Source organism: Pogoniulus pusillus, chromosome 39, assembly GCF_015220805.1.
Source record: "Pogoniulus pusillus isolate bPogPus1 chromosome 39, bPogPus1.pri, whole genome shotgun sequence".
In the NCBI taxonomy this organism is placed as follows: Eukaryota; Metazoa; Chordata; class Aves; order Piciformes; family Lybiidae; genus Pogoniulus; species Pogoniulus pusillus.
The window spans coordinates 1,222,468-1,246,110 of record NC_087302.1 but is presented as its reverse complement, the minus strand read 5'-3'; the positions used below and the strand labels follow the sequence as shown (position 1 = coordinate 1,246,110).

Below are 23,643 nucleotides of genomic sequence, written 5' to 3'. Positions count from 1 at the left end.
TTGGAAACAGTCCCTGCCCAGCCTGCCTGGAAGTCCCTTCAGATATTGGAAGGTTGCTCTGAGGTTTCCCTGGAACCTTCTCTTCTGCAGGCTCAACACCCACAATTCTCCCAGCCTGTCCCCACAGCAGAGCTTCTCCAGCCTCTGAGTATCTTTGTGGCCTCTTCTGGACCCTCTCCAGCAGCTCCAGGTCCTTCCTGTGTTGAGGGCCCCAGAGCTGGCCCCAGCCCTGCAGCTGAGCTCTGAGCAGTGCAGAGCAGAGCAGAGCAGAGCAGAGCAGAGGGGCAGGATCTCCTCTCTCCAGCTCTGCCCACGCTGCTGTGGATGCAGCCCAGGCTGCCCTTAACCTCCTGTGCTGCCAGTGCCCACTGCTGGCTCCTGCCCAGCTTCTCCCCCACCAACACCTCCAGGTCCTTCTCTGCAGGGCTGCTCTGGATCTCAGCATCTCCCAGCCTGGACTGGTACCAAGGATTGCCCTGACCCAGCTGCAGGACCTTGCACTTGGCCTTACTGAACCTCAAGAGGTTCTCCTGAGCCCACTTCTGCAGCCTGCCCAGGTCCTTCTGCATCCTGTCCTTCAGTCTAACCAACTGCACCACTCAGCTGGCAGCATCTGCAAGCTCGCCTCAGCCTCACTGTCTGTGCCATGGAGACACTGAACAGCAGAGACCCCTGAGGGACCTCAGCTGTCACCCAGCTCCATCTGGGCATCAAGCTGTTCACCACCCCCCTTTGGATGTGACCAGCAAGCCCCTGGCCGCTGGGCAGCCCCACCCACGCCAACCCCCACCTCGCCAGCTGGGCCAGAAGGATGCCCTGAGTGCACTGCGGCTGCAAACGGCTCCTGCCCTCCCTCTGCCTCCTGCCCACGGCAGCTGCTCGGCCCCACGAGAGGAACAGACTCCCCAGCAGGGCCCTAGTGGGTCACTTGGATGTTTATTGCTTGCTCGGTGGCAGGGCCCGCGGGTGGAGCCTCGCTGCAGGCGGCTGTGGGCTGGCTCCCGCTGGCTCCCGCGGCGGCAGCGCTCCGCGGACGATGCTCCGCAGCCCCGGGGCGCGCCGGGCAGGGCGGGGGGAAGGCACTCGAGCTGTGAAGCAGCAGGTGGCTGTTGCTGGTGGGCAGGATGCTCACGGAGGGGCGGGCAGCACAGGCTGGCACGGACAAGCCCTGAGCAGAGGAGAGCCTGGCTCTGGCGCCTCACTGCGAGTGGACCAACGCCCCAGCGCCCTGCCCGAAGCCAAAGCCCTTGGGACCGAAGTTCTTGGCGTAGCAACCTGGGGGGGGAGGGAAGGCAGAGATGGGTAAGGCTGGCAGCTGAGCTTCTCCTCTGGCAGCTGAGCTTCTCCTCTGGCAGCTGGCACTGCCCAAACAGGTCAGGGTTGGGGCTACAGAGACCCCCTCCCAGGCACAGCAGGGCATCCCCCGGGCTCCACAGCCCTGGGGCGGCCACCCAGGGCCACCTTGGGGCTGCCAGTGCAGCTCCTGGGGCCACCACCTCCCCCAGCCTCAGTCCCTTTTCACAGCCTCTTCCCCTCTCTGGAGCCCCCTGGGCAGGTGGCACTCACCTTTGCAGTAGATCTCCCCATCTTTGTCTGCCAGGGTGGTGGACTCCAGGCTCTTGCCACACTTGGCGCAGCGGAAGCAGGACTTGTGCCAGGACTGTGGGACAGGAGCAGAGCCTGATCAGGCAACACCCAGGGACTGGATGGCAACTGGCTACCAGGCAGGCTCAGCCCTCTGCTCCTGACCCAAAGCAGCTGGCATGAGGTCTGAAGGGGATGGAGAGGTCTGAGGGGGATGCAGAGGTCTGAGGAAGATGCAGAGGACTGAGGGGGATGCAGAGGTCTGAGGGGGATGCAGAGGTCTGAGGGGGATGCAGAGGTCTGAGGAGGATGCAGAGGTCTGAGGGGGATGCAGAGGTCTGAGGAGGATGCAGAGGTCTGAGGGGGATGCAGAGGTCCTCCCAGCCCCAGAGCAGTCAAGGAGAGGAGACACCAGGTGTTGTCACTGCTCCCGTGCTGGTCTGGTTCCAGAGAGTCCAAGGGAGAGCTATGAGGATGAGGAGGGGACTGGAGCAGTGCCTGGTGAGGAGAGGCTGAGGGACCTGGGGCTGAGAGTCTGGAGAGGAGAAGACTGAGAGGGGATTGAATCAATGTCTATAACTATCTGAAGGCTGGGGGTCAGGAGGGGGGCACAGGCTCTGGGGGTCAGCAGGGGGGGGACAGGCTCTGCTCACTGCTCCCTGGCACAGGACAAGCAGCAGTGGATGGAAGCTGCAGCACAGCAGGTTCCAGCTCAGCACAAGAGGCAACTTCTTGCCTGGAAGGCTCCCAGAGCCCTGGCACAGGCTGCCCAGAGAGGCTGTGGAGTCTCCTTGTGTGGAGCCTTTCCAGGCCTGTCTGGATGTGTTGCTGTGTGCCCTGAGCTGGATTGTGTGGCCCTGCTCTGGCAGGGAGGTTGCACTGGATGAGCTCCTTGGGTCCCTTCCAGCCCCTGACATCCTGGGAGCTATGATCTGTGATCCTGCTGCCTGAAGTCATTTGCAGACCACACTGCAAGGAGCAACCATCCCCATCTTTGGAGATTGTCCTCCAGCTGAGATCCTCTGCCCTGCTGTGGTACCCTGGCAGGGCAGCAGGGCTGGGACACCTGCCTCTGCTCAGCCACAGCTCCAAGGAAGGCAGCAAACAGGCAGCAAGAATGCAGGAATCAGCCAGGGTTTAAAAATAACAACCCCCCACAGCTCCTCCAGTCCTGGGGGATAAATGAGCTCACAGCTTCCAGCAGACCAGAGCTGCTCAGGGAGGAATTCACATAAACAATTTAGAAAACAGGAAACCTTTTTTGGAAGAAAATGTGAAATTGAGGGGCTGGAGGAGGAGGTAGCAGATGGAGTCACCCAGCAGACTTTAGCACATGAAATACATGCTCTGGAATCCTCCCTGGCTCTGCCTGAGTGGAGTTGCTCTGCCAGCTCTGGGGGCCTGTAAACATCGAGGCCAGGAGCTACTCAGGCAGCCCAGAGCTCGGTTGTAAGGGTAAGTCTGGCTCCTGCCCCTGGGCTGACCCTCAGCTTGTCCATCACACAGCCCTGTGCTGCCAGCAGGGGGATGGGGATGCTGGGAGGTCCCTTCTGCTGGCTCTCGGGACGCAGGACAGAGGAGTCCCAGGGAAGACAGAGCACAGCAGGGGTCAGGGAGTGACCCAACAGCACCAGGGAGGCTTTCCCAGCACAGCTACCCTGTGCCCTGTGCCACAAAGCCTCCCCAGCTGCCTTGGCACAGCCACCTGACCTCAGAGAGAAGGTTGCTTTGGGGCAGGGACCTCACCTGGGGAGAGAGAGCAAAAGGTGTCCCCATGCCTCAGAGAGCTTCCCAGAGCTGGGCTAGGACGAGGCCACAGCTCAGGACACAGAGGCCCCTGGGGAAGTGATGAGCTTGGCACAGCAGGTACCAAGGCTGTAGCAGAGTGTCCTTCACTTCTGACCCTGGCCAGACCCAGCCCAGCAGCAGAAGAGCCCAGAAGAGATGCACTGAGCCCAGGTCCACACCTGCAGGCCCCCTGCCCTGCTGCTGGGCAGCACTGACCTCTGGGACTCGTTCCAGCCCTGAGCTGGGCTGCAGCAGACAGTGCAGGAGGCTCATTGGACCTTCCACTCCTCCAGCCAGCAGTGGCAGTGGGCAGGGCTCACCTCCCTGCCGTGCCCCCGCGGCTCTGGCAGCAGGCATGGCCACTGTGACCTCTGCTGAGCACTGCTCTGAGGGCCTAGCACAAAATGGGAGCCTGGGGCAGCTGTTTCCAGACATGCCAAGAGGTCCTTCTGGTGCCAGGCTGCCAGGTGAGCGTGGCCACTGCACCCCAAGCCCAGTCCCTGCTTCTGGGTCGAGTCAAGACCTTCTCTGAAGGTCACACATCAGTCAACCTGTGGAGTGTGCATGCCCCACCCAGCTCCATCCCCCTCCTTACCTTGCCAGCTCCAATCACCTTCTCAGCTGCATACACTGCCTGGCCACAGCGGGGGCACCCATCAGCACCTCCCACCTTCTGGGCCATCTTGGATGCGTTGGGGTTGGTGGGTCGGTGGGGCTGGCCCCTGCGGGTGGAGGGAGCTCATCAGCAGGGCTGCACAGGCCAGAGTCAGGAGGGCAGAGCTCAGAGGGCTGCCCCGAGGAGCAGCACAGCTCAGGGCCCCCTCCAGGAGCTCAGCAGAGGCTAAGCAGGCAGAGGTGGGGCAGAAGGTGCCCAGAGCAGCCCCAGCTCGGCAAACAGGACTCAGACTCACTCCTCGTATTTGATGCCCAGGGACTCGCCCTTGTCGGTGCTCAGGGTCCCTGCTCCCATCCCGTAGCCGTAGCCCTTGGGGCCATACTTCTTGCCATAGCAGGACTTGCAGTAGATCTCCTCCCCGTGCACAGCTACCGTGGTGCTGTCCAAGTTCTTCTTACAGACCACTGGAAAAGAGAGGAGAGAGCTGTGCCCTGAGCCTGCTCCTCGGAGCCCACAGCCCAGCTGGGCAAGTCCTGGCAGGGGCGGGCAGGGCTCAGCTTTCAAGGAGCAGGAAGCCCTGGGCAGGCTCCTGCTAAGCAGGGCATGCAAAGCAGCCCCAGATAAGCATCGCGGCAGAGCTGCGTCTGGCTCAGGAGGAAGCAGCCAGGAAGCCAGGAGGGAGATGCTAAGAAGCAGCTCTGTTAACCCTCTTGGCGCTGGGGCCCTGCAGGTCTGCAGGAACCAGGAGCTGAGGCTCCCTGCAAGGGCTCAGGGGCAGAAGGATGAAGGTCTCTGCCCCACGGCAGCTGCAGCTCTGCCACGCTCCAAGTCCACGGCAAGCACATGGCAGTAGGCACTCCGGGGGCAAGGAGCATGGGCAGGTGGGAAGGGAACATCTCCTGCCGTCTAAGGAGCAGCTGGCAGGGCCCTCTCCTGGCCACGGGCTCCCTCCTGCCGCCACGGCAGCAGCTCTGACTAACAGGTCTTGGAGCTGCCATTCAGTGGCCTGGGGTTGGGATTGTCTCTGTACTGCCCTGGAGCTCCCCAGGGGCAATGCTGAGCTCAAGCAGAGCCTCCAGGAGGGCAGTGTGGGCACTTTTAGTGGCACAGCTGAAGAGCTTTGTCCTAGGGGCAGGAGGGAATGACCTCAAAGGTATCTGTCCTGCTGTCCCACCCTGCTGCCTGCACTTACAGCCCTAAACAAAACAGGCTAAAGACAGAGCTGCAGCCCCCTCCATGGCTGCTGAGAGCTCTGGCACAGCTGCTGCTGGGCACAGCTGGTGCCCGGGAGCTCAGGAGCAGAGTTCACACTGACGTGGCACTCCTGGGTCATGCCATGATGAGGGTGGCCTCAGGTGAGCCACACTAACTCAGGTGGGCTTTCAAGCCTTGGGCATCAGTATGGGATGTAAGATGGGTCAGGAGCAGCCAGGCTCAGGGTCCCAGCTGGAGCTTGATGCTGGCCTTGGGCCACACAGACCTCTCCTGATTCGTGGAACTGCCTGCTTGGAAAAGACCTTCAGCTCACTGAGCCCCCCACAAGCTAACATCTCCTGTGCAGCAGTGTCAGAGCATGCCCCTGAGCTGCTCACCCAACAGCTCTGCCACACCTCCAGGGACGGTGACTCCACCACTGCCCCGGGCAAGTCCTTACGTCTGCCTGACTCCTGCCCCAGCTCTGATCTCAGCCTCCACATCTGCTTCCAAGCCCTGCCACACACCACCCAGTGAGCCAGAGTGGGAGGTGAGCAGCACCCACACGAGCTCCACAGCCATCTCCAGTGCCTGCCTGCCCCAGTGCAGGATCCAGCTGCCTGGGGCAGAGTCCACAGGCTGGCAGCCAGCCCCGAGACAGATCCTGTTACAGCTGGGATGAAGCCTTCCCTCTTCCCTCTTGCATGCCTTAAATGTCAAGGCCTCCAGCAGCCCTTTGGCCTCTGCAGCAGCAGGAAGCTTTCCTGGCCCTCAGCAGCATGGCAGGAATGCAAACACAGCAGAGCTCTCTGCTGGGAGCTGCTCACACCACGGCATTAAAGGCAGGGATGAGAGGCTCCTTCCTCAGCCCCCTTACTAAATATGGAGCTGCTGCTGCTGCTTCAGGGCTGTGGGGAACCTGTTGTGCTGCTGCTGGGAGAAGGAGGTGGAAAGGGAACATCTCCTGCCATCTAAGGAGGGTCTGGCAGGGCCCTCTGCTGGCTATGGGCTCCCTCGTCCTGCCATGACAGCAGCTCTGACCAACAGGTCTTGGAGCTGCCACATCAGTGGGCTGGGGCTGGAGTTGGAGTTGGGGTTGGAGTTGGGGCTGGGTTTGAGATTGGAGTTGGCGTTGGGGTTGAGGTTGGAGTTGGCGTTGGAGTTGGGGTTGGAGTTGAGGTTAGAGTTGGGGTTGGAGTTGGCATTGGAGTTGGGGTTGGGTTTGAAGTTGGAGTTGTGGTTGGGGTTGGAGTTGGGGTTGGAGCTGGAGTTGGGGTTGGAGTTGGGGATGAGATTGGGGTTGGAGTTGGGGTTGGAGCTGGAGTTGGGGTTGGAGCTGGGGTTGAAGTTGGGGTCAGAGTTGGGGTTAGGGTTGGAGTTGGGGTTGGAGTTGGGGTCAGAGTTGGGGTTGGGGTTGGAGCTGGAGTTGGGGTTGGAGCTGGGGTTGGAGTTGGGGTCAGAGTTGGGGTTAGGGTTGGAGTTGGGGTTGGGGATGAGGTTGGGGTTGGAGTTGGGGTCAGAGTTGGGGTTGGGGTTGGAGTTGGGGTTGGGGATGAGGTTGGGGTTGGAGTTGGGGTCAGAGTTGGGGTTGGGGTTGGAGTTGGGGCTGGAGTTGGGGTTGGAGCTGGGGTTGGAGTTGGGGTCAGAGTTGGGGTTAGGGTTGGAGTTGGGGTTGGAGTTGGGGTCAGAGTTGGGGTTGGGGTTGGAGTTGGGGTTGGAGTTGGGGTTGGAGCTGGGGCTGGAGTTGGGGATGAGGTTGGGGTTGGAGTTGTCTCTGCATTACCCTGGAGCTCCCCAGGAGCAATGCTGAGAGCTAAGGCAGAGCCTCCAGGAGGTGAATTTGGGCACTTTCAGCGGCACAGCTGAAGAGCCTTGTCCTAGGAGCAGGGGGCAATGATCCCAAAGGCATCTGTCCTCCTCTCCCACCCTGCTGGCTGCAGTTAGAGCCCTAACCAAAGCTCTCCCAGCTCCTCATCTCTAGTGGCCACAGAGGCTTTGAGAGGCAGCAGAAGAATTCCTTCCTGATCTGCCTCCAGCTCCCCGGGCTCTGCATCGCAGGAATTCCAGCAGGCAGCACTCATCCCGTCAAGGACCTTTTGTTTTTGCAAGAGCACAAACAATTAGAGGAGAGCTGCTGCTGCTGCTGCTGCTGCTGCTGCTGCTGCTGCTGCTGCTGCTGCTGCTGCTGCTGCTGCTGCACAGGGCCTGGCTCCAGCACATCTCTGCCCTCTGCCATCACCCCAGCCGGAGCCATGCCAGGGAGTCAATCACCAAGCACCTCCCTGAGCCCAGCACCAGCTCCAGGGCACTGTGGGAGGTTTGGCTCCTCGCTGGTTTTGCTCCTGGCACATCAGGTCAGGGTGTTTGGCTTTTCTCCCCCCTAAAGATAATGGTTTCAGGCTCTCTGATGAGGCCCAGAAGCAGCCGTGGGGAACAGGCTGGGGGTGCTGGGGCTGGCTGCAGCTCAGCACCACCCACGGCCCGTGGCAGGGGGGCAGGGGTGGGGGGCAGGCATGGCCTGAACTGGCAGCCCACAGCCAGGCTGGGCAGAAGTGCTGGGGCAGCTGAGGGGTGTGGCAGGGTACACCTGAGAGCACAGGGACTGGCCACTCTGGGCCACTGGTGAGCTGCTTCCAGGAGCAGCCAGGGGCTGACCTTCCTCAGCCCAGCTGTGTGCCACCCTCTCAAAGCCTGATTCCCTGCCCCCTGGAGGCCTGCCTGGGGCTGTGGGTGCCAGCATGGCACAGTAGAAACATCCCCCAGGAATCCAGCTGCATGCACAGGGCAGATGCAGTGCAGCAGGAGCTTGGTCCCCACGCTGAGGTCCTCCCTTGGTGTGGACTCAGACAGCAGAAGCCCTTCATGGGGGGAAGGTCCCAGAATCATTGACTGGTTTGAATTGGAAGAGACCTTTAAGATCATTGAGTCCAACCACTTGCAGGGCACCACTGAACCACAGCCCTCAGCACCACATCTCCACAGCTTCTCAGTCCTCCAGGGATGTGGACACCACCACTGCCCTGGGCAGCCTGGTCCAGACTCTTGGAGCAGAAATCATTCTTCATGTCCAACCTAAACCTCTCCTAGTGCCACTTGAAGCCATTTCCTCTCATCCTGTTGCTTGCTCTAACCCCCACCTGGCTCCAGCCTCCTCTCAGGGAGCTGCAGAGAGCAATGAGCTCTCCCCTTCAGCCTTCTCTTCTCCAGACTAAACACCTCCAGTCCCCCCAGCTGTGGCTCTTTGCTCTTCTGAGCAAGTGGAGGGCAACTTTCCCACCCTCCTTAGCTGAGCCTGCAGAAGAAACACAACTTCCTGACTCAGAGAGCAGCCTCAGGAAGGACACAACCTGCCACCCTCCCTCTCCCCCCGGGGAAAGCCTCTCCACAGCTTCCCTTCTTAGTCCTCTGCAGCCAAAGGCTGGGGCCAGCTTTAGCTGGCTGAGGCAGGAGCTTCAGCTGGCTCCAGCCTTTGGCTGCAGAGGACTAAGAAGAGAAGTTGTGGAGAGGCTTCCAGCCTGCCCACACTGCCCAGGGAGCAGAGGCACAACCACAGCCTCGCAGCTAGGAGCATCTGAGGGAACCCTCAGCCTCAGGTGGGGCCCAAGGGCAGCTCTGAAGGAGGACTTCTGCTTCTCTGTGTCAGGTGCAGTGTGAGGATGCTTGGAAAGCAGGGCTGGGGGAGCTGGGGGGTGTTTAGTCTGGAGAAGAGGAGGCTGAGAGGAGACTTCATTGCCCTCTACAAATCCCTGACAAGAGGATGGAGTGAGGCCAGGGCTGGGCTCTTCTCCCAAACCACTAACGACAGGGCAAGAGGAAATGGCCTCAAGCTGTGCCAGGGGAGGGTTAGGTTGGAGAGGAGGAAACATTTCTTTGCTGCAGGAGTGGTGAGGGCCTGGCAGAGGCTGCCCAGGGAGGTGGTGGAGTGCCCAGGCCTGGAGGTGCTCAAGAAAGCTGTGGCCATGGCACTTGGGGCCAGGGTTTGGTGGCCATGGTGGGGCTGGGTTTGGTTGGCCATGGCCAGACTGGGTGACCTCAGAGGGCTCTTCCAGCCTGAACGATCCCTCCATGAGCCATCAGTGGTCACAGGCAGCCTGCAGGCTCCTGCCAGCAGGTGAGCAGCACTGCCCTGCGTGTGACAGTCCTCAAGGGCAGGGGACAGAAGTCTGGCAAGTCACAGCCATCTCTTCAGTCAAAGGTCCTGCAGCACCCCTGGATGGGGCTGCCCCAGGTTTGAGCAGCTGCCCTCAGCACAGCAGCACTGCTCACCTGCCCTGCACTGCACTGTGGTGTCCCCAGAGGCAGGGGCACTGCAGGGTCCTGCAGCAGGAACCCAGGAGCATTGCAGGGTCCTGCAGAGCAGGCAGAGGAAGTTAACTGTGTGGAGTTAAGCCACAGCCAGATCCTGTTCTCCTGCCCCTCCCTGGAGGTGAGACTTGGCTCCAAAGGCACAGCAGAGACACCCTCTGCAATAGCAGAGTTGCAGCAGGCTGGAGGTGATGCTTTAGCACTTCCCTGTGGGCTTCCCATCAGCAGAAGGGCCAGGACAGACCACATCTCCTTTTACATCACCTCCTGAGGCACAGGAGCTGATTCCATGCCAGTTTCCAAGGCCAAATAACCTTTATAGTCTGGCAAAGCCACTCAGAAGACTAAAGCCAGCATCAGCTCAGAGCACTGCATGGCATGTGCCACCTCCTGCCCTTGTTTGGACACTCCAGCCTCATGCTGCAGTCTTGCCTGTCCCTTGTGCCCTGGCACAGGACAAGCAGCAGTGGATGGAAGCTGCAGCACAGGAGGTTGCAGCTCAGCACAAGAGGCAACTTCTTGCCTGGAAGGCTCCCAGAGCCCTGGCACAGGCTGCCCAGAGAGGCTGTGGTCTCCTCCTCTGGAACCTTTCCAGGCCTGTCTGGATGTGTTGCTGTGTGCCCTGAGCTGGATTGTGTGGTCCTGCTCTGGCAGGGGGGTTGGACTGGATGTGCCCTCCCAAGCCCTGACATATGGGATCTGGGATCTCAGAATCATTGAGGTTGGAAGAGTTCTCTGAGGTCACCCAGTGGTCACCCAGTCCAACTGTAACCCAGCCCCACCATGGCCACTAAACTCTGGCCCCAGGTGCCATGGCCACAGCCTTCTTGAGCACCTCCAAGTGTGGGCACTCCACCACCTCCCTGGGCAGCCTCTGCCAGTCCCTGACCATTTTTGCAGCAATGTTTCCTCACCTCCAACATAACCCTCCCCTGGCACACTTAAACCCATTTCCTCTCTCCCTTTCTCTAGTTACCTGGGGGAAGAGCCCAACACCAGCCCCACTCCAACCTCCCTGGGCAGCTTGAATGCCTGGAGGCAGCAGACTGCAGCCTGCCCAGCCCTGTGTGATGGGAAGGCAGTGACTGACTCAGGACCCAGTGGTGCCAGCAGCAGCAGCAGCTGAAGCTTCAGCTCATGACAGCAGATATAAGTCTCATGAGACCTAAATCTGCAAGTGGTGCTGCCCAGGCAGTGGTCCTCTGGCTGCAGTGGAAGAACCAAAGCTTCACCATCAGAAGTCTTTCATCTTGGCCAGCAAACAGCTATAAAACCAGCAGCAGAGGTCTGCCCCTCACAGGGAGTCATGGGGGAAGATGGAACAAGTAGATGGAAAGTGACCAGACAAAGCCATGAGGAGAGGCTGAGGGAGCTGGGGGGGTGCAGCCTGCAGAAAAGGAGGCTCAGGGCAGAGCTCATTGCTGCCTGCAGCTGCCTGCAGGGAGGCTGTGGCCAGGTGGGGTTGGGCTCTGCTGCCAGGCAGCCAGGGCCAGAAGAAGGGGACACAGCCTGAAGCTGTGCCAGGGCAGGTTCAGGCTGGATGTGAGGAGGAAGTTGTTGTCAGAGAGAGTGATTGGCACTGGAATGGGCTGCCCAGGGAGGTGGTGGAGTGGCTGTGGCTGGAGGTGTTGCAGCCAAGCCTGGCTGGGGCACTTAGTGCCATGGTCTGGTTGGTTGGGCAGGGCTGGGGCTAGGTTGGGCTGGCTGAGCTTGGAGCTCTCTGCCAACCTGCCTGGTTCTATGAGTCTATGATCAGAAGCTGCAGCACCTCCTGTATGGGGACAGGCTGCAAGAGTTGAGGATGTTCAGCCTGGAGAAGAGAAGGCTCTGGGGAGACCTCAGAGCAGCCACCTGAAAGGGGCCACAGGAAAGCCAGGGAGGGACTTTTGACAAGGGCTTGCCAAAACAGGCTGAGGAGGAATGGCTTTAAGCTGGAAGAGAGGACATTTAGGCTGGATATTGGGCAGAAATCCTTTACTCTGAGGGTGGTGAGACCCTGGCACAGGTTGCCCAGGGAGGCTATCTCCTCCCTGGAGGCATTCAAGGTCAGGTTGGATGAGGCTTTTAGCAGCCTGGTCTAAGTGGGAGGTGTCACTGCCCATGTGTTGGGGGGTTTGGAACTGGATGATCTTCAAGGTCCCTTCCAACCCAAACCATTCTACTGAGTTCACAGAGTTCAGAGGGCTCAGCTCAGCCCTGCCTGGGGGTAGGGACAGGCTCTGTGTGGGTGCTGGCTGAGGCCAGCCCTGACAGCTCGGATGGCCTTGGCTGCCCTGGGCTGACACATTTCCAGCAGCAGAACCAACTTCCACGCCTGGGGAAGAGCAGGAAGGCTGCAGCCAGCTCCCAGGGCTGGGCTGCTGGGGCAGGAGCCGGGGGGGTGCTAACAGGGCCCGGGGAGCACTGGCAGGCAGGGGGGGCAGGGGGGGTTGGTACTCACTGCACAGGAAGCAGGACTTGTGGAAGCTGCTGCCCTCACACTGCACCTCCTCGGCGAAGTACACTGCCTTCTGGCACACCCCACACTTCTTCCCTCCTCCCCAGTTTGGCATCCTGCAGAGAAAGCAAAGGAGGCTCAGGGCAGGAGGTGGGCACGGGGCAGGGAGAGGCAGGCAGAGAGGGCACCCAGCGGCACTGCTCCAGCAGCTGTTCCACATCTGCACACGTGCAGACCACCCCCAGATGTCTGCTGCCTGACCAGGCTCAGAGGGCTGCTGAGAGCAGAACTCAGCATGCCCAAGGGAGCCATCCTCACATCACAGAACCACAGAATGGTTTGGGTGGGAGGGAGCCTCCCAAGCTCCTCCAGTCCAAGCCCCTGCAGCCAGCAGGGACATCCCCAACCAGGGCAGGCTGCTCAGAGCCACCAACAACCTGCCCTGCAGTGCTGCCAGCCATGGGGCAGCTCCCACCTCTCTGGGCAGCCTGGGCCAGGCTCTCACCACCCTCAGTGTCAATGCAGGAGGCTGTGGCTGCAGAGGACAGGACTCTTCAGCTGCAGGAGCAGCCCAGGGCATGGAGCAGCTGATCCCAGATGGATGAGGAGCCTCTGCCCTGCCAGGTGCTGGGAGCTGTGTGTGTCCTGGTGGGGCTAGTGCAATGGGATGACAAGCAGCAAAGACCTGAGCTGGCCTTGAACATCCACAGCCTCCCTGGGCAACCTCCCTGGGCAACCTGTTCTGGAGCCTCCCTACCCTCACTGCCAAATCTTTCTCTCCAGTCTCTCCCTCTTTTCACTTAAACCATCACCCCCAGTCCTGTCACAGTGTCAGCCACCTCCTGGGTACCACTGGTCCTGCCAGGCAGGAAAGCAGAAATCTCCCTGTGCTGGAACCTCCAAGCTCTGCTCTATGCCAGGAAAAGGAGGAAGCAGGACAATGATGGGAGAGGGAGCTTCCAGAGGCACCCAGGGCACTGCACCTCCTTAGGTCACAGCCCTGCAGTTACCCCTCAATGGCACAGCCCAGCAGTGCCCAGGCTGACTACTGCCTGGGACTGGGCAGGGCAGAGGTCATCACCTGAGCTGGAGCAGTTCCAGCTTCTCCTCCCCAAGCAGCTCTTCCATGTCTGCTGCCACAGGACAGGGCTAAAAGTGAGAGCTGCTCCAAGGGCAGGAGCCGACAGCAGCTCTGGCACTGTGTGCCCCATGGTGTGCCCCATGGGCTTCTGCCCTGCCTGGCCAACCACTCACAGGCTGCCTCTGTACTTGGGCATCTCCTTCTCCTCCAGGGCACTCACAGAGCCCCAAGGGACACAACAGCTGAGCTCTCTCACAGCTCCTTGGCTTCTGTTTCTGTCTCCTGGAGGTACCTGAAGAGCCACTTGCAAGAGGCTGCTCGAGCTGCATGGCTGCAGAGAGCCCCAAAGTGCTGGGGGCAGCCAATGCAAGCAGCAAGGCTCCATCCCAGAGGGGCCTTGGGGCTCCTGAAGACCAGGCCAAGGCACACCTCCAGCCATTCACCCTCAACACCTTGAAACATCAAAGTGCTGCAAGGAGAGCCCCAGGGAGATGGACTGCCCAGTGCGGCCACGGAGGGACCAACACCAGCCTGGGCTTGCTACAAAGACAACTAAACACATTGTGGTGGTGCCCACACAGTGACACCAGGAAGGTCAATGGGCACAAGCTGCAGCTTGGCATCTCCAGGGGCCTCTGCCCATCGATGCTGCTGCAGTTCTCCATCCTGCTCCCAGGAGGAGACAAGCAGCAGGAGTCCCCCTCCCTGCGGCAGGCACAGCCATGAGCTCCCTGACACCTGAGCAGCTAAAGCAGCAGGACAAGGCCCCCAAAGCCAAGCACCACTGTCACCCCCCCAGCACCTGCAGGATCTCACCACTGCCCTAATGGCTACATGGCTGAAGGAAGAGGATCTGGGTCTGCTGTGCTGCATGACCCTTGAGCCCAGGCCCTGCAGCAGCTCTGAACCCCTGGGTCACCTTGGGCAGCTGAAGCTCCATCTCAAGGTCTCCAATCACCCTCCCAAGGGCTGAGGCAGCTGCACTGCCCTGCTCTGCCTGCGAGGTGTCTGGGGAGATGGAACAAACACAGCAGGACTGGGGCCTGCAGAAATGTCAAAGGGGAGATGAGGGAGGGCAAAGTGCTGCAAAGCCTCTGCTCACAGGCACAGTGAGACCTCTGTGCCTTCCAGAGCCTTCCAGTGTATGCCAAGGGCAAGCTCCTGCAGCTGGGATGGGTCAGTCCAAAGCACAAATCCAGGCTGGGGAGCAGCCATGGGAGAAGGGTTTGGGGGTGCTGGGGGTGCAGAGCTGGACAGGAGCTGGCATCGAGCACTGCCAGCCCAGCCCCAGCCTGGCCTGGGCTGATCCCAGCAGTGTGGGCAGCAGGGGCAGGGAGGGGATCCTGCCCCTCTGCTGTGCCTGCTCAGACCCCCCCTGCAGTGCTGGCAGGGCTGGAAGGGCTCTGCTGGGAGCCAGGCTGAGAGCTGGGGAGGAGAAGGCTGCAGGGAGACCTTCTGGTGGCCTTGCAGTGCTGCAAGGGCTGATCAGAAAGCTGGGGACAGACTTCTTATCAGGGATGTAGTGATAGGAGGAGGGGTAAAGGCTTCACACAGGAAGAGGGGAGGTTTAGATCAGACATTAGGAGGAAATCCCTGCCCATGAGGGTAGGGAGAGACTGGCACAGGCTGCCCAGGGAGGCTGCCTGTGGCTGCCCCCTCCCTGGAGGTGTCCAAGGCCAGGTTGGACGAGGCCTTGAGCAACCTGTGCTGGTGGGAGGGGTCCCTGCCCATGGCAGGGGGTTGGAGCTGGATGATCTTAAGGGTCCCTTCCAACCCAACCCAGCCTCTGGTTCTCTGTGCAGAGCCAAAACCCTCCCAGAGCTGGAGTTTGGCCTCGCAATGAAAACGGGAAATTGACCTCATCCTGGTTGTAAGAGCAGGCAGGGCTGGCAGGGTGTGGGGCTGGCAGGGTGTGGGGCTGGCAGGGTGTGGGGCTGGCAGGGTGTGGGGCTGGCAGGGCTGGCAGGGTATGGGGCTGGCAGGGCTGGCAGGGTGTGGGGCTGGCAGGGCTGGCAGGGTTGGCAGGGTGTGGGGCTGGCAGGGTGTGGGGCTGGCAGGGCACAGTTCATGGCCAACACGCTGCCAGGGCTGCCCAGGGCCACTGGCCCAGCTCCAGCCCAGCTTTAGCTGCTGGGTGCCAGGGGTCTCAGTGGGCAGAGGGAGCTGCGGGGGGCGCCAGGCGCAGGGGCTGGAGAGGCTGCAGGGACCCCGGGAGCTGCGGGGGGGATGTGATGACCGCAGCCAGGAAGCCTGCCCAGCCCCTGCCAAATCCCTCCCCTCCAGCCCCAGCCTTGGATTGCCTTAAAAGGACACGAAGTGCTTCTCTCCAGAGCTTGTTTTTCGCCCTGCACAAGGAGAAAGGCCAGACCTGGGGCAGGAGTTTCCTTGGAGGGCAAAAGCATCCAGCAGCATCCCCCTGGCAGCCCACGCAGCAGCGATGCCCAGGCCAGCCTGGCACAGGAGCCTACCGGTCCCTTTTGCCCCCATGCCCACCGGTGCCAGCCCCCTAAGGCAGGACCAGCACCACACTGGCTACAACCCCTCTGAGTCCCCATCCCTCTCCAAACAGAGCAGCTGGCAGGCCCCACCTCTGGGACTCCTCAGCCCTCTCTGCTGGGCAGCCTCACCAAAAACACCCCAGGACTCTGCCATCACTCCCTGCTCCATGGCACCTGCAGGCAAGCTCAGGGGCAAGCTGCCTGGCAGGGCCTGGGGCCAGCTGCTCCCCTGTGCCCCCACACCTCTCCCCTTTAGCAGCAGCAGAGAAGCAGGAGCTCTGTTTGTCCCTAACAGCAGGGTCCAGCTGCTCCCACCCTGCCACTGGCAGTGGGGACACCTCCCTCTGAGCTGCCTGAAAGTCCACAGCAGGAGAAAAAGTCCTGCTGGGGGCAGCTCCTCTGACTGGCATGTGCAGCCCTGGCACAGGCTGCCCGGGGCAGTGGTGCAGTTCCCATCCCTGGCAGGGCTCCAGCCATGGAGCTGCGGTGCCAAGGGACATGGGTAGCGGTGCCCTGGCAGTGCTGGGCTCAGGGCTGGGCTCCTCGGCCTCAAAAGCCTTCCCAAGCCAAACAATTCCACGGCTCTGTATTTGCCACAGAGGAGCTCGAGCCCTGCTGCTGCTCCTTCTGCACCCACCACGGGAGGGCTGCAGATGCCTCCTCCACACGGCACTGCCTTCAGCATCTGCCTCTCCCCATGAGGTACCCAACAGCAGAGGGGCAGCCCAGCAAGGCCACAGCCCAGCAGGGCCTCCTGGCATGCCCCAGGATGGGTCTGCTGTGCAGAGAGAGCAGCAAAATGAGTTTGTCCTGGAGGTACTTGAGGCTTGCTAGAGCTGGGCACAGAGAGAGCCTCAGGCAAGATTCAAGCCGCAGGGCACCGCCTCCGAGTCCACAGCAGCCACAGGCAGGTGCTGAGAGCCTGGCACGGCACAGGAGCGAGTGAAAAGCAGCTTGTGGACAGGGCAGCATCAGCAGGGGGAGGAAGCAGGGGAGCATCCTGCTCTGGGAGCACTCTGCTCATGGAGCCTGGGAGCACTCTGCTCATGGAGCACTTTGCTCATGGAGCACTCTGCTCATGGAGCCTGGGAGCACTCTGCTCATGGAGCACTTTGCTCATGGAGCACTCTGCTCATGGAGCCTGGGAGCACTCTGCTCATGGAGTCTGGAAACATCCTGCTCTGGGAGCACTCTGCTCATGGAGCCTGGGAGCACTCTGCTCATGGAGCCTGGGAGCACTCTGCTCATGGAGTCTGGAAACATCCTGCTCATGGAGCACTCTGCTCATGGAGTCTGAGAGCACTCTGCTCATGGAGCACTCTGCTCATGGAGCCTGGGAGCATCCTATTCATGGAGCATGCTGCTTATGGAGCACTCTGCTCATGGAGCCTGGGAGCACTCTGCTCATGGAGCACTCTGCTCATGGAGCCTGGGAGCATCCTATTCATGGAGCACGCTGCTTATGGAGCACTCTGCTCATAGAATCTGGGAACATCCTGCTCATGGAGCCTGGGACCTGCAGCTGCCACCTCAGAAGTGAAATGCTTACAGCAGCCATGGAGACAGAGCCACATCCTGATTCCCTCACCAGTGACTCCTTCCAGACAGGTCCCCAGCCTTTGCAATGCTCTTCTCAGAGCAGGCTGCAGCAGCAGCTGGGCACCACGTTCTGGGCAATTGCAACACTTTGTGACCACAGCCTCAGTTCTCCATGGCACTAGTGGCAGAGTGGAAGACAGGAGGTCACTGTCCTGTGGCCAAAGACCTCACTGAGCTCAGCCATGAAGGCGCCCAGGGCTGCTAAGCCACAAGATGAGTTCCTCCCTCATGCAGATCCATATTCCATGCACCACAACTGGGAGCAGCCCGATTCTGATTGGGCATTAGCAAGAAATTCTTCACTTTGAGAGTGGAGAGACACTGAAAGGTTCTCCAGAGAAGCTGTGGAGAAGGGAAGGCTCCAGGAAGACCTTACAGCAGCCTTCAGTACCTGAAGTGGGTCCAGGATTGCTGGGGAGGGACTCTGGACAAGGGCTGGGAGTGCCAGGAGGAGGGCCAATGGCTTTGAGCTGGGAGAGGGAGAGTGGAGAAGAGGAAGGAATTGTTGAGAGTGAGGAGACACTGGCACAGGCTGCCCTGCGGCTGCCTGCTCCCTGGAGGTGTTCAAGACCAGGCTGGATGAGGCTTTGAGCAAGCTGTGCTGGTGGGAGGTGTCCCTGCCCATGGCAGGGGGTTGGAGCTGGATGAGCTTTGAGGTCCCTCCCAGCCCTGTGATTCTGTGACCTCCATGGCAAACACAAGCAGAACCTCACAAGCAGCATCCTCGGTGCCAGGTGCATCACCAGCTCCAGATGAGGTCTCAGAACTCAAGGTGCCAACCTGTTCTCAGCAGCAGCAGTGCTGGGCACACTGACACAGGCTGGGTGTATGCAGAACCCCAGCAGCCTGGCACCTCTTGGAGGTTAACTCTGCTGCCAGTGGCTGGCTCTGCACCAGCACAGTGCACAAGGCCAGATGCTTGGTACAGACCCACCCACAGCTGTGAGGGGCTCTGATGGGCCCCAGGTGCACCAGGCTGGAAGGCAGCCTAAGCTGCACTAACCACCAGGCACAAACCAGTGTGCAACCAGCACACTCTGGTGCTTTGGGATGGTGCCCAAACCATGGCTGCAAGGGGGAGCAGCAGGCAGATGGAAGACAGGGACACCCCTCCTTGGAGTGGGCTGGAGACAGAGACTCATGGAATCCTGAAGCTTGGCAAACATCCAACATCATCAGGCCCAACCTTCTACCCCACACCTCCATGACCACTAAGCCATGTCCCAAAGTGCCACAGCTGCTCAGTGTTTGAACACCTCCAGGGATGGGGACTCCACTGCCTCCCTGGGCAGCCTGTCCCAGCCCCTGACCACGTGCAGGAAAAGGAATTCTCCCTAACATCCAACCCACACCTCCCCTGCCACAACTTGAGGCTGCTCCTTCTTGTCCTGTCATTAGTTGTATGGGCAAAGAGGCCAACACAGCCTCACTCCAACCTCCTTCCAGGGAGCTGCAGAGAGCAATGAGGTCTCCTCTTAGCTTCCTCTTCTTCAGGCTAAAGAATCCCATCTCCCTCAGGCTCTCCTCATCAGACCTGATCACCCATCACCAGCTTCAGTGCCCTGCTCTGTACCCACTCCAGCACCTCAGTGCAGGGAGCTCAATGTGCTGGGGCCACCCACACCCGAGCTGACAGCTGCCTCACTACCTGCCCAGGAGCTGGGCCTTAGCTGCTGAAGCTAAGGCAGCACCAACCACCATGTGAGCACAGTTCCAGTGCCACAGGAGCTCCCAGAGCAGCACAGCTTCTGCCCCTCCACCTTCTAGTGAAGTTCCCCTGCAGCACCAGGACACCAGCTCAGCCATCCAGCTCCTGCAACAGCTGGAAAACCTTTCCCACACACCTGCCCAGATGTTCTACTAAAACCACAGAACCACAGAATGCTTGGCAAAGCCCTCTGAGATCACCCAGTCCAAACAGCAACCCAACCCCTCCATGGCCACCAAACCACGGCCCCAGGTGCTTCCTTGAGCACCTCCAGGTGTGGGGACTCCACCACCTCCCTGAGCAGCCTCTGCCAATCCCTGGCCACTTCTCCAGCAAACAAATGATGCAACTTAACCCTCCTCTGGCACACTCAGACCCATTTCCTCTCACCCCTTCTCTGGTCACCTGGGGGAAGAGCCCAACACCAGCCTCACTCCAACCTCCTTGCACATGGTGAGTATCTGGAGACAGTTCAGAGGGCTCAGTTCAGCCTTTCCTGGGTGTAGGGAGAGACTCTGTGTGGGTGCTGGCTGAGGCCAGCCCTGACAACTGGGGTGGCCCTGGGTCAAATCTAAACCTGCCTCTCCATCACTGTGCTGCCCCAAAGCAGAGCACCAATCTTCATCTTCATCTACATAAGTGCCAGAGAAGCCCAGAGCCCTCCCTGGCCTGTGCAGGGGCTGGGCAGGGGCTGGGCAGGGGCTGTGCTTCATCTGTTTCTTCATTCACTTTTCATATGATGTCAGTTTGTAGAAGGGAGTGGAAGACTTCCTCAAAAGCCCCAACTCCATCTTTGCTTTCACCTTTATTTGCAGCCTCTTCTGCCTTTGCTCTGGAGCTGCCTCTGCAAATTTCCCACCACTGATGGCATTCTCTTCTCCAAGGGTGCAGCTGCCTTCAGAGCTCTCCTTCCAAGTGCAGATGTGTCCATAAGGTGGTGCTTCATGAAAGTGTCTTCTGAGCTCACTTGTGTTAAACTGAGCTCCTGTGCCTGAGCCAGGCAAGTAACACAGGCAGGACATGGAAGTGTTGGAGCCAGCCCAGAGGAGGCCACCAAGATGCTGAGAGGGCTGCAGCAGCTCTGCTCTGAGCACAGGCTGAGTTGGGGCTCTGCAGCCTGGAGTAGAGAAGGCTTCCAGGAGACCTTGGAGTGGCCTTGCAGGATCTGAAGGGTGCTACAGGAGGGCTGGGGAGGGACTATTGAGAAGGTCTAGGAATGCCAGGAGGAGGAGGAATGGGTTTGAAGTGGCAGAGGGGAGATTGGAACTGGATGTGAGGAAAAAGTTGTTTGCAGTGAGGGTGGGGAGAGACTGGCACAGGTTGGGGGTGGGGAGAGACTGGCACAGGTTGAGGGTGGGGAGAGACTGGCACAGGCTGCCCAGGAAGGTTATGGAGCACAGAAGCACAGAATGGGATCGAAGAGCTCGTGGAGCCTGGGAGCTCTGTGCTCGTGGAGCCTGGGAGCTCTGTGCTCGTGGAGCCTGGGAGCTCTGTGCTCGTGGAGCCTGGGAGCTCTGTGCTCGTGGAGCCTGGGAGCTCTCTGACACCACAGCAGCACACCCTATGGTCTGATTTCCACCCTCCTGTGAGCAGCTGCTGCAGCCATCAAACAACTCAGGATCTGAAGAAGGAGGAACCTCAGCAGATGAGGAACCAGCTTGTGGGCACACATGGAACATCAGGTGGGAAATCAGCAGCACAGAGCTGCAGCAGCAGTTAACTGCAAGTGGGCCCATGGGGGGCTCTGCCCAGGCCAGCAGCATCTGCCCCACCACCTGGGCACAAGGCAAATAACCCCACACGAGGCACACCAGGACTGTCCCCCCCTGTTCTCCTGCCATGCAGCCAGCTGGGTGTGAGCAGGCTCTGGGCTGCCAACAGTGTAAATGAGGATAAATGCAGGGCAGTTGTGACACAGCAATGCCAAACTGGTGAGCAAGAGAACAGGGCCCTGAGGCTGGCAAGCACTGGGATGTGGCAAAACACTTGGCATCACCTGGAGACATGAAAGAACTGCCCCAGGAGATGCAGCTATGTCAGATCAGACATCTGAGGGCTTTGGCATGAGAGCAGAAAGTTAGGAGAGTCTGAGGTCCAGAATGATCTTCACCCACACCTCATCTACTCTACAGCTCCCAAAGCAGCACAGCCAGGTGCTACCTCTGCTGCCATCTCCCAGGCAGCCTTGGGGTTTGCTGTGCCAGGGAAGGAGCCAGCCTGAGGCCAGCACCACACTGAGCCCTGTGCCACACAGCTATGAGTGAGCCCTCACCAGCTGTGCCATGCCATGGGTCAACACTGCCTGCTGGCCACACAGCTCCCAGGCTGTGCAAACAAAGGCAGCTCCAAAGTTCTCTGCCACAGCAGTTCCTGGGAGGAAATCCCAACTGCATCCAGAACCAAAGCCAACAGCATTTGAAGGGATGCCAAGGAATGCTACCCACTCCCTCAGGAACCAACACCCACACCCTGGCCAGGCTCACTTCAGCTCTCTAAGCCCTCATTTTCCCCCTCTGGTCACATCCTTACCATGCTGCACTGCCTCCCAGGAGCAGGGAGCTGGAGTTTCCAGGAGGCACTGCCCAACCTGCCCATGTGAGCAGGGAGGCACCAGGCTGACTGCCAAGCAGCAGTGCCAGGCACTGAGATACTACTTGCTAAGAGCCTCAGGAGCAGAGGTGGTCACAGACACCACCACACCTCTCCAGCCTCACCACCAAGGAGCCAGGAGGTGCAGCACCCACAGCTGAGCTCAGCCTATTTCAGCTCCTGCACCTTCTCCCCCGCCCATCCCTCCCCGGGTGGCAGCACACAGTACCTCTGCCAAGCACCCACTCATGTCCCTCCCTGCGCTGCCCTGCAGCTGCTCCGAGCCTTGGGAAGTGGCACCTGAGGCTGTGCTCGGGCATGTGCCCAGCCTGGTCCCCAGTGATCATAGAACCATAGAATCAACCAGGCTGGAAGAGAGCTCCAAGCTCAGCCAGTCCAACCTAGCACCCAGCCCTGCCCAACCAACCAGACCATGGCACTAAGTGCCCCAGCCAGGCTTTGCTGCAACACCTCCAGGGACGGTGCCTCCACCACCTCCCTGGGCAGCCCATTCCAGTGCCAATCACTCTCTCTGACAACAACTTCCTCCTCACAACCAGCCTGTACTTCCCCCAGCACAACTTGAGGCTGTGTCCCCTTCTTCTGTCCCTGGCTGCCTGGCAGCAGAGCCCAACCCCACCTGGCTACAGCCTCCCTGCAGGCAGCTGCAGGCAGCAATCAGCTCTGCCCTGAGCCTCCTCTGCTGCAGGCTGCACCCCCCCAGCTCCCTCAGCCTCTCCTCACAGGGCTGTGCTCCAGGCCCCTCCCCAGCCTTGCTGCCCTTCTCCAAACACCTTCCAGCACCTCAGCATCTCTCTGCAATGGAGGAGCCCAGAACTGGACACAGCACTGCAGGGGTGGCCTGAGCAGTGCTGAGCACAGGGGCACAAGAACCTCCCTTGTCCTGCTGCCCACACTGCTCCTGCCACCTCCTTGGCAAGGCCACATCAGCCCAGGCGAGCAGCGCGGCCCGGGCTGGCGGCCGTGGGGCTGCAGAGCGGTGAGCAGCAGTGCCCTGTGCTGCGGTGCGATGCGGGCATGAGGACTGCTCACTGCCCAGCCCCGGGCACCGCCCCGAGATGCCTCTCTGCGGAGGGCACAGCAGTGCCACGCCGGGGTTACAGCAACGCCAGCAGAAGGTCCAGCGGTGGGCAGTGCCCGCGCCGTGCCCATGCCCGCACCCGGCCGGGCCAGCGGCGCTCAGCCGGCGCGGGGGCAGCGCTCCGCTTCCGCACGGTGCCATGTGCGCGGCGCTGCCGCCGCTTCCCGCCCGCCGCGGCCCACGCAGCCCGGCCCGAGGCCACCGCCGGGGGTCCCGGAGCAGGGCCGGGGATGCGGCGAGGACTCAGCAGCTCGGGGGCGGAAGGGAGCCGGTGCCCGGCCCGGGAGCAGCGGCAGCCGCGGGGGCTCCGCAGCAGGACCCGCGGGAGGGGGCCCGGAGGGGTCTCGGCTCCGCGGGTCCCGGCCCGCACCTACCTGCAGCTGGAGCTGGGCCGTGCGGTGCCGGTGCCGGTGTCGGTTTCGGGAGCGGCTGGGGCCGGCGGCCGCCCGGGGGTTTTGTGCGCGGCGGGGGAAGGCGGGAGCGGGGCGGCGGCGGCGCCGAGCTCGGCCCCAGCCCGGGCTGATGTCACCGCGGCCACCGCCCCGGGGGCACGGCCGGCGGCGGGCGGGACTGCTGCCACCGGAGCGGCCCCTGGGAGCGCCTCCTGCCGGCCCCCGCCCCCGGCCCCCGCGCTGCGCCCGGCCCCGCCGCCGGCGATGCCTCGCCTGGTCCTAGGGATGTCTCGGCCGCACGCCGCAGGGAACCCACCAGAGCCCAGCTCATCCCACCCACCCCAAACGGGCTGCAGAAGTGGGCTCAGGAGAACCTCCTCAGGTTCAGTAAGGCCAAGTGCAAGGTCCTGCAGCTGGGTCAGGGCAATCCTTGGTACCAGTCCCAGCTGGGGGATGCTGAGATCCAGAGAGCCCTGCAGAGAAGGACCTGGGGGTGCTGGTGGGGGAGAAGCTGGGCAGGAGCCAGCAGTGGGCACTGGCAGCACAGGAGGTTAAGGGCATCCTGGGCAGCATCCAGAGCAGCCTGGGCAGAGCTGGAGAGAGGAGATCCTGCCCCTCTGCTCTGCTCTGCTCTGCTCTGCTCTGCTCAGAGCTCAGCTGCAGGGCTGGGGCCAGCTCTGCGACCCTCAACACAGGAAGGACCTGGAGCTGCTGGAGAGGGTCCAGAGGAGGCCACAAAGATGTTGAGAG

The 23,643-nt window shown here is 61.0% G+C and overlaps 1 protein-coding gene across 1 annotated transcript; it reads right to left on the bottom strand.

Moving 5' to 3' along the window:
* Positions 1–917: 917 nt before the first annotated feature.
* CSRP1 (cysteine and glycine rich protein 1) lies at positions 918–23,018 on the bottom strand. The gene is made up of 6 exons (XM_064173492.1): positions 22,876–23,018; positions 11,928–12,040; positions 4,284–4,452; positions 3,968–4,094; positions 1,567–1,660; positions 918–1,275 (listed from the first exon to the last, which is right to left on the bottom strand). Exons 2-6 carry the CDS (start codon positions 12,037–12,039, stop codon positions 1,199–1,201), a joined length of 579 nt encoding a protein of 192 aa, XP_064029562.1. The 5' UTR covers position 12,040; positions 22,876–23,018; the 3' UTR covers positions 918–1,198.
* Positions 23,019–23,643: the final 625 nt, after the last annotated feature.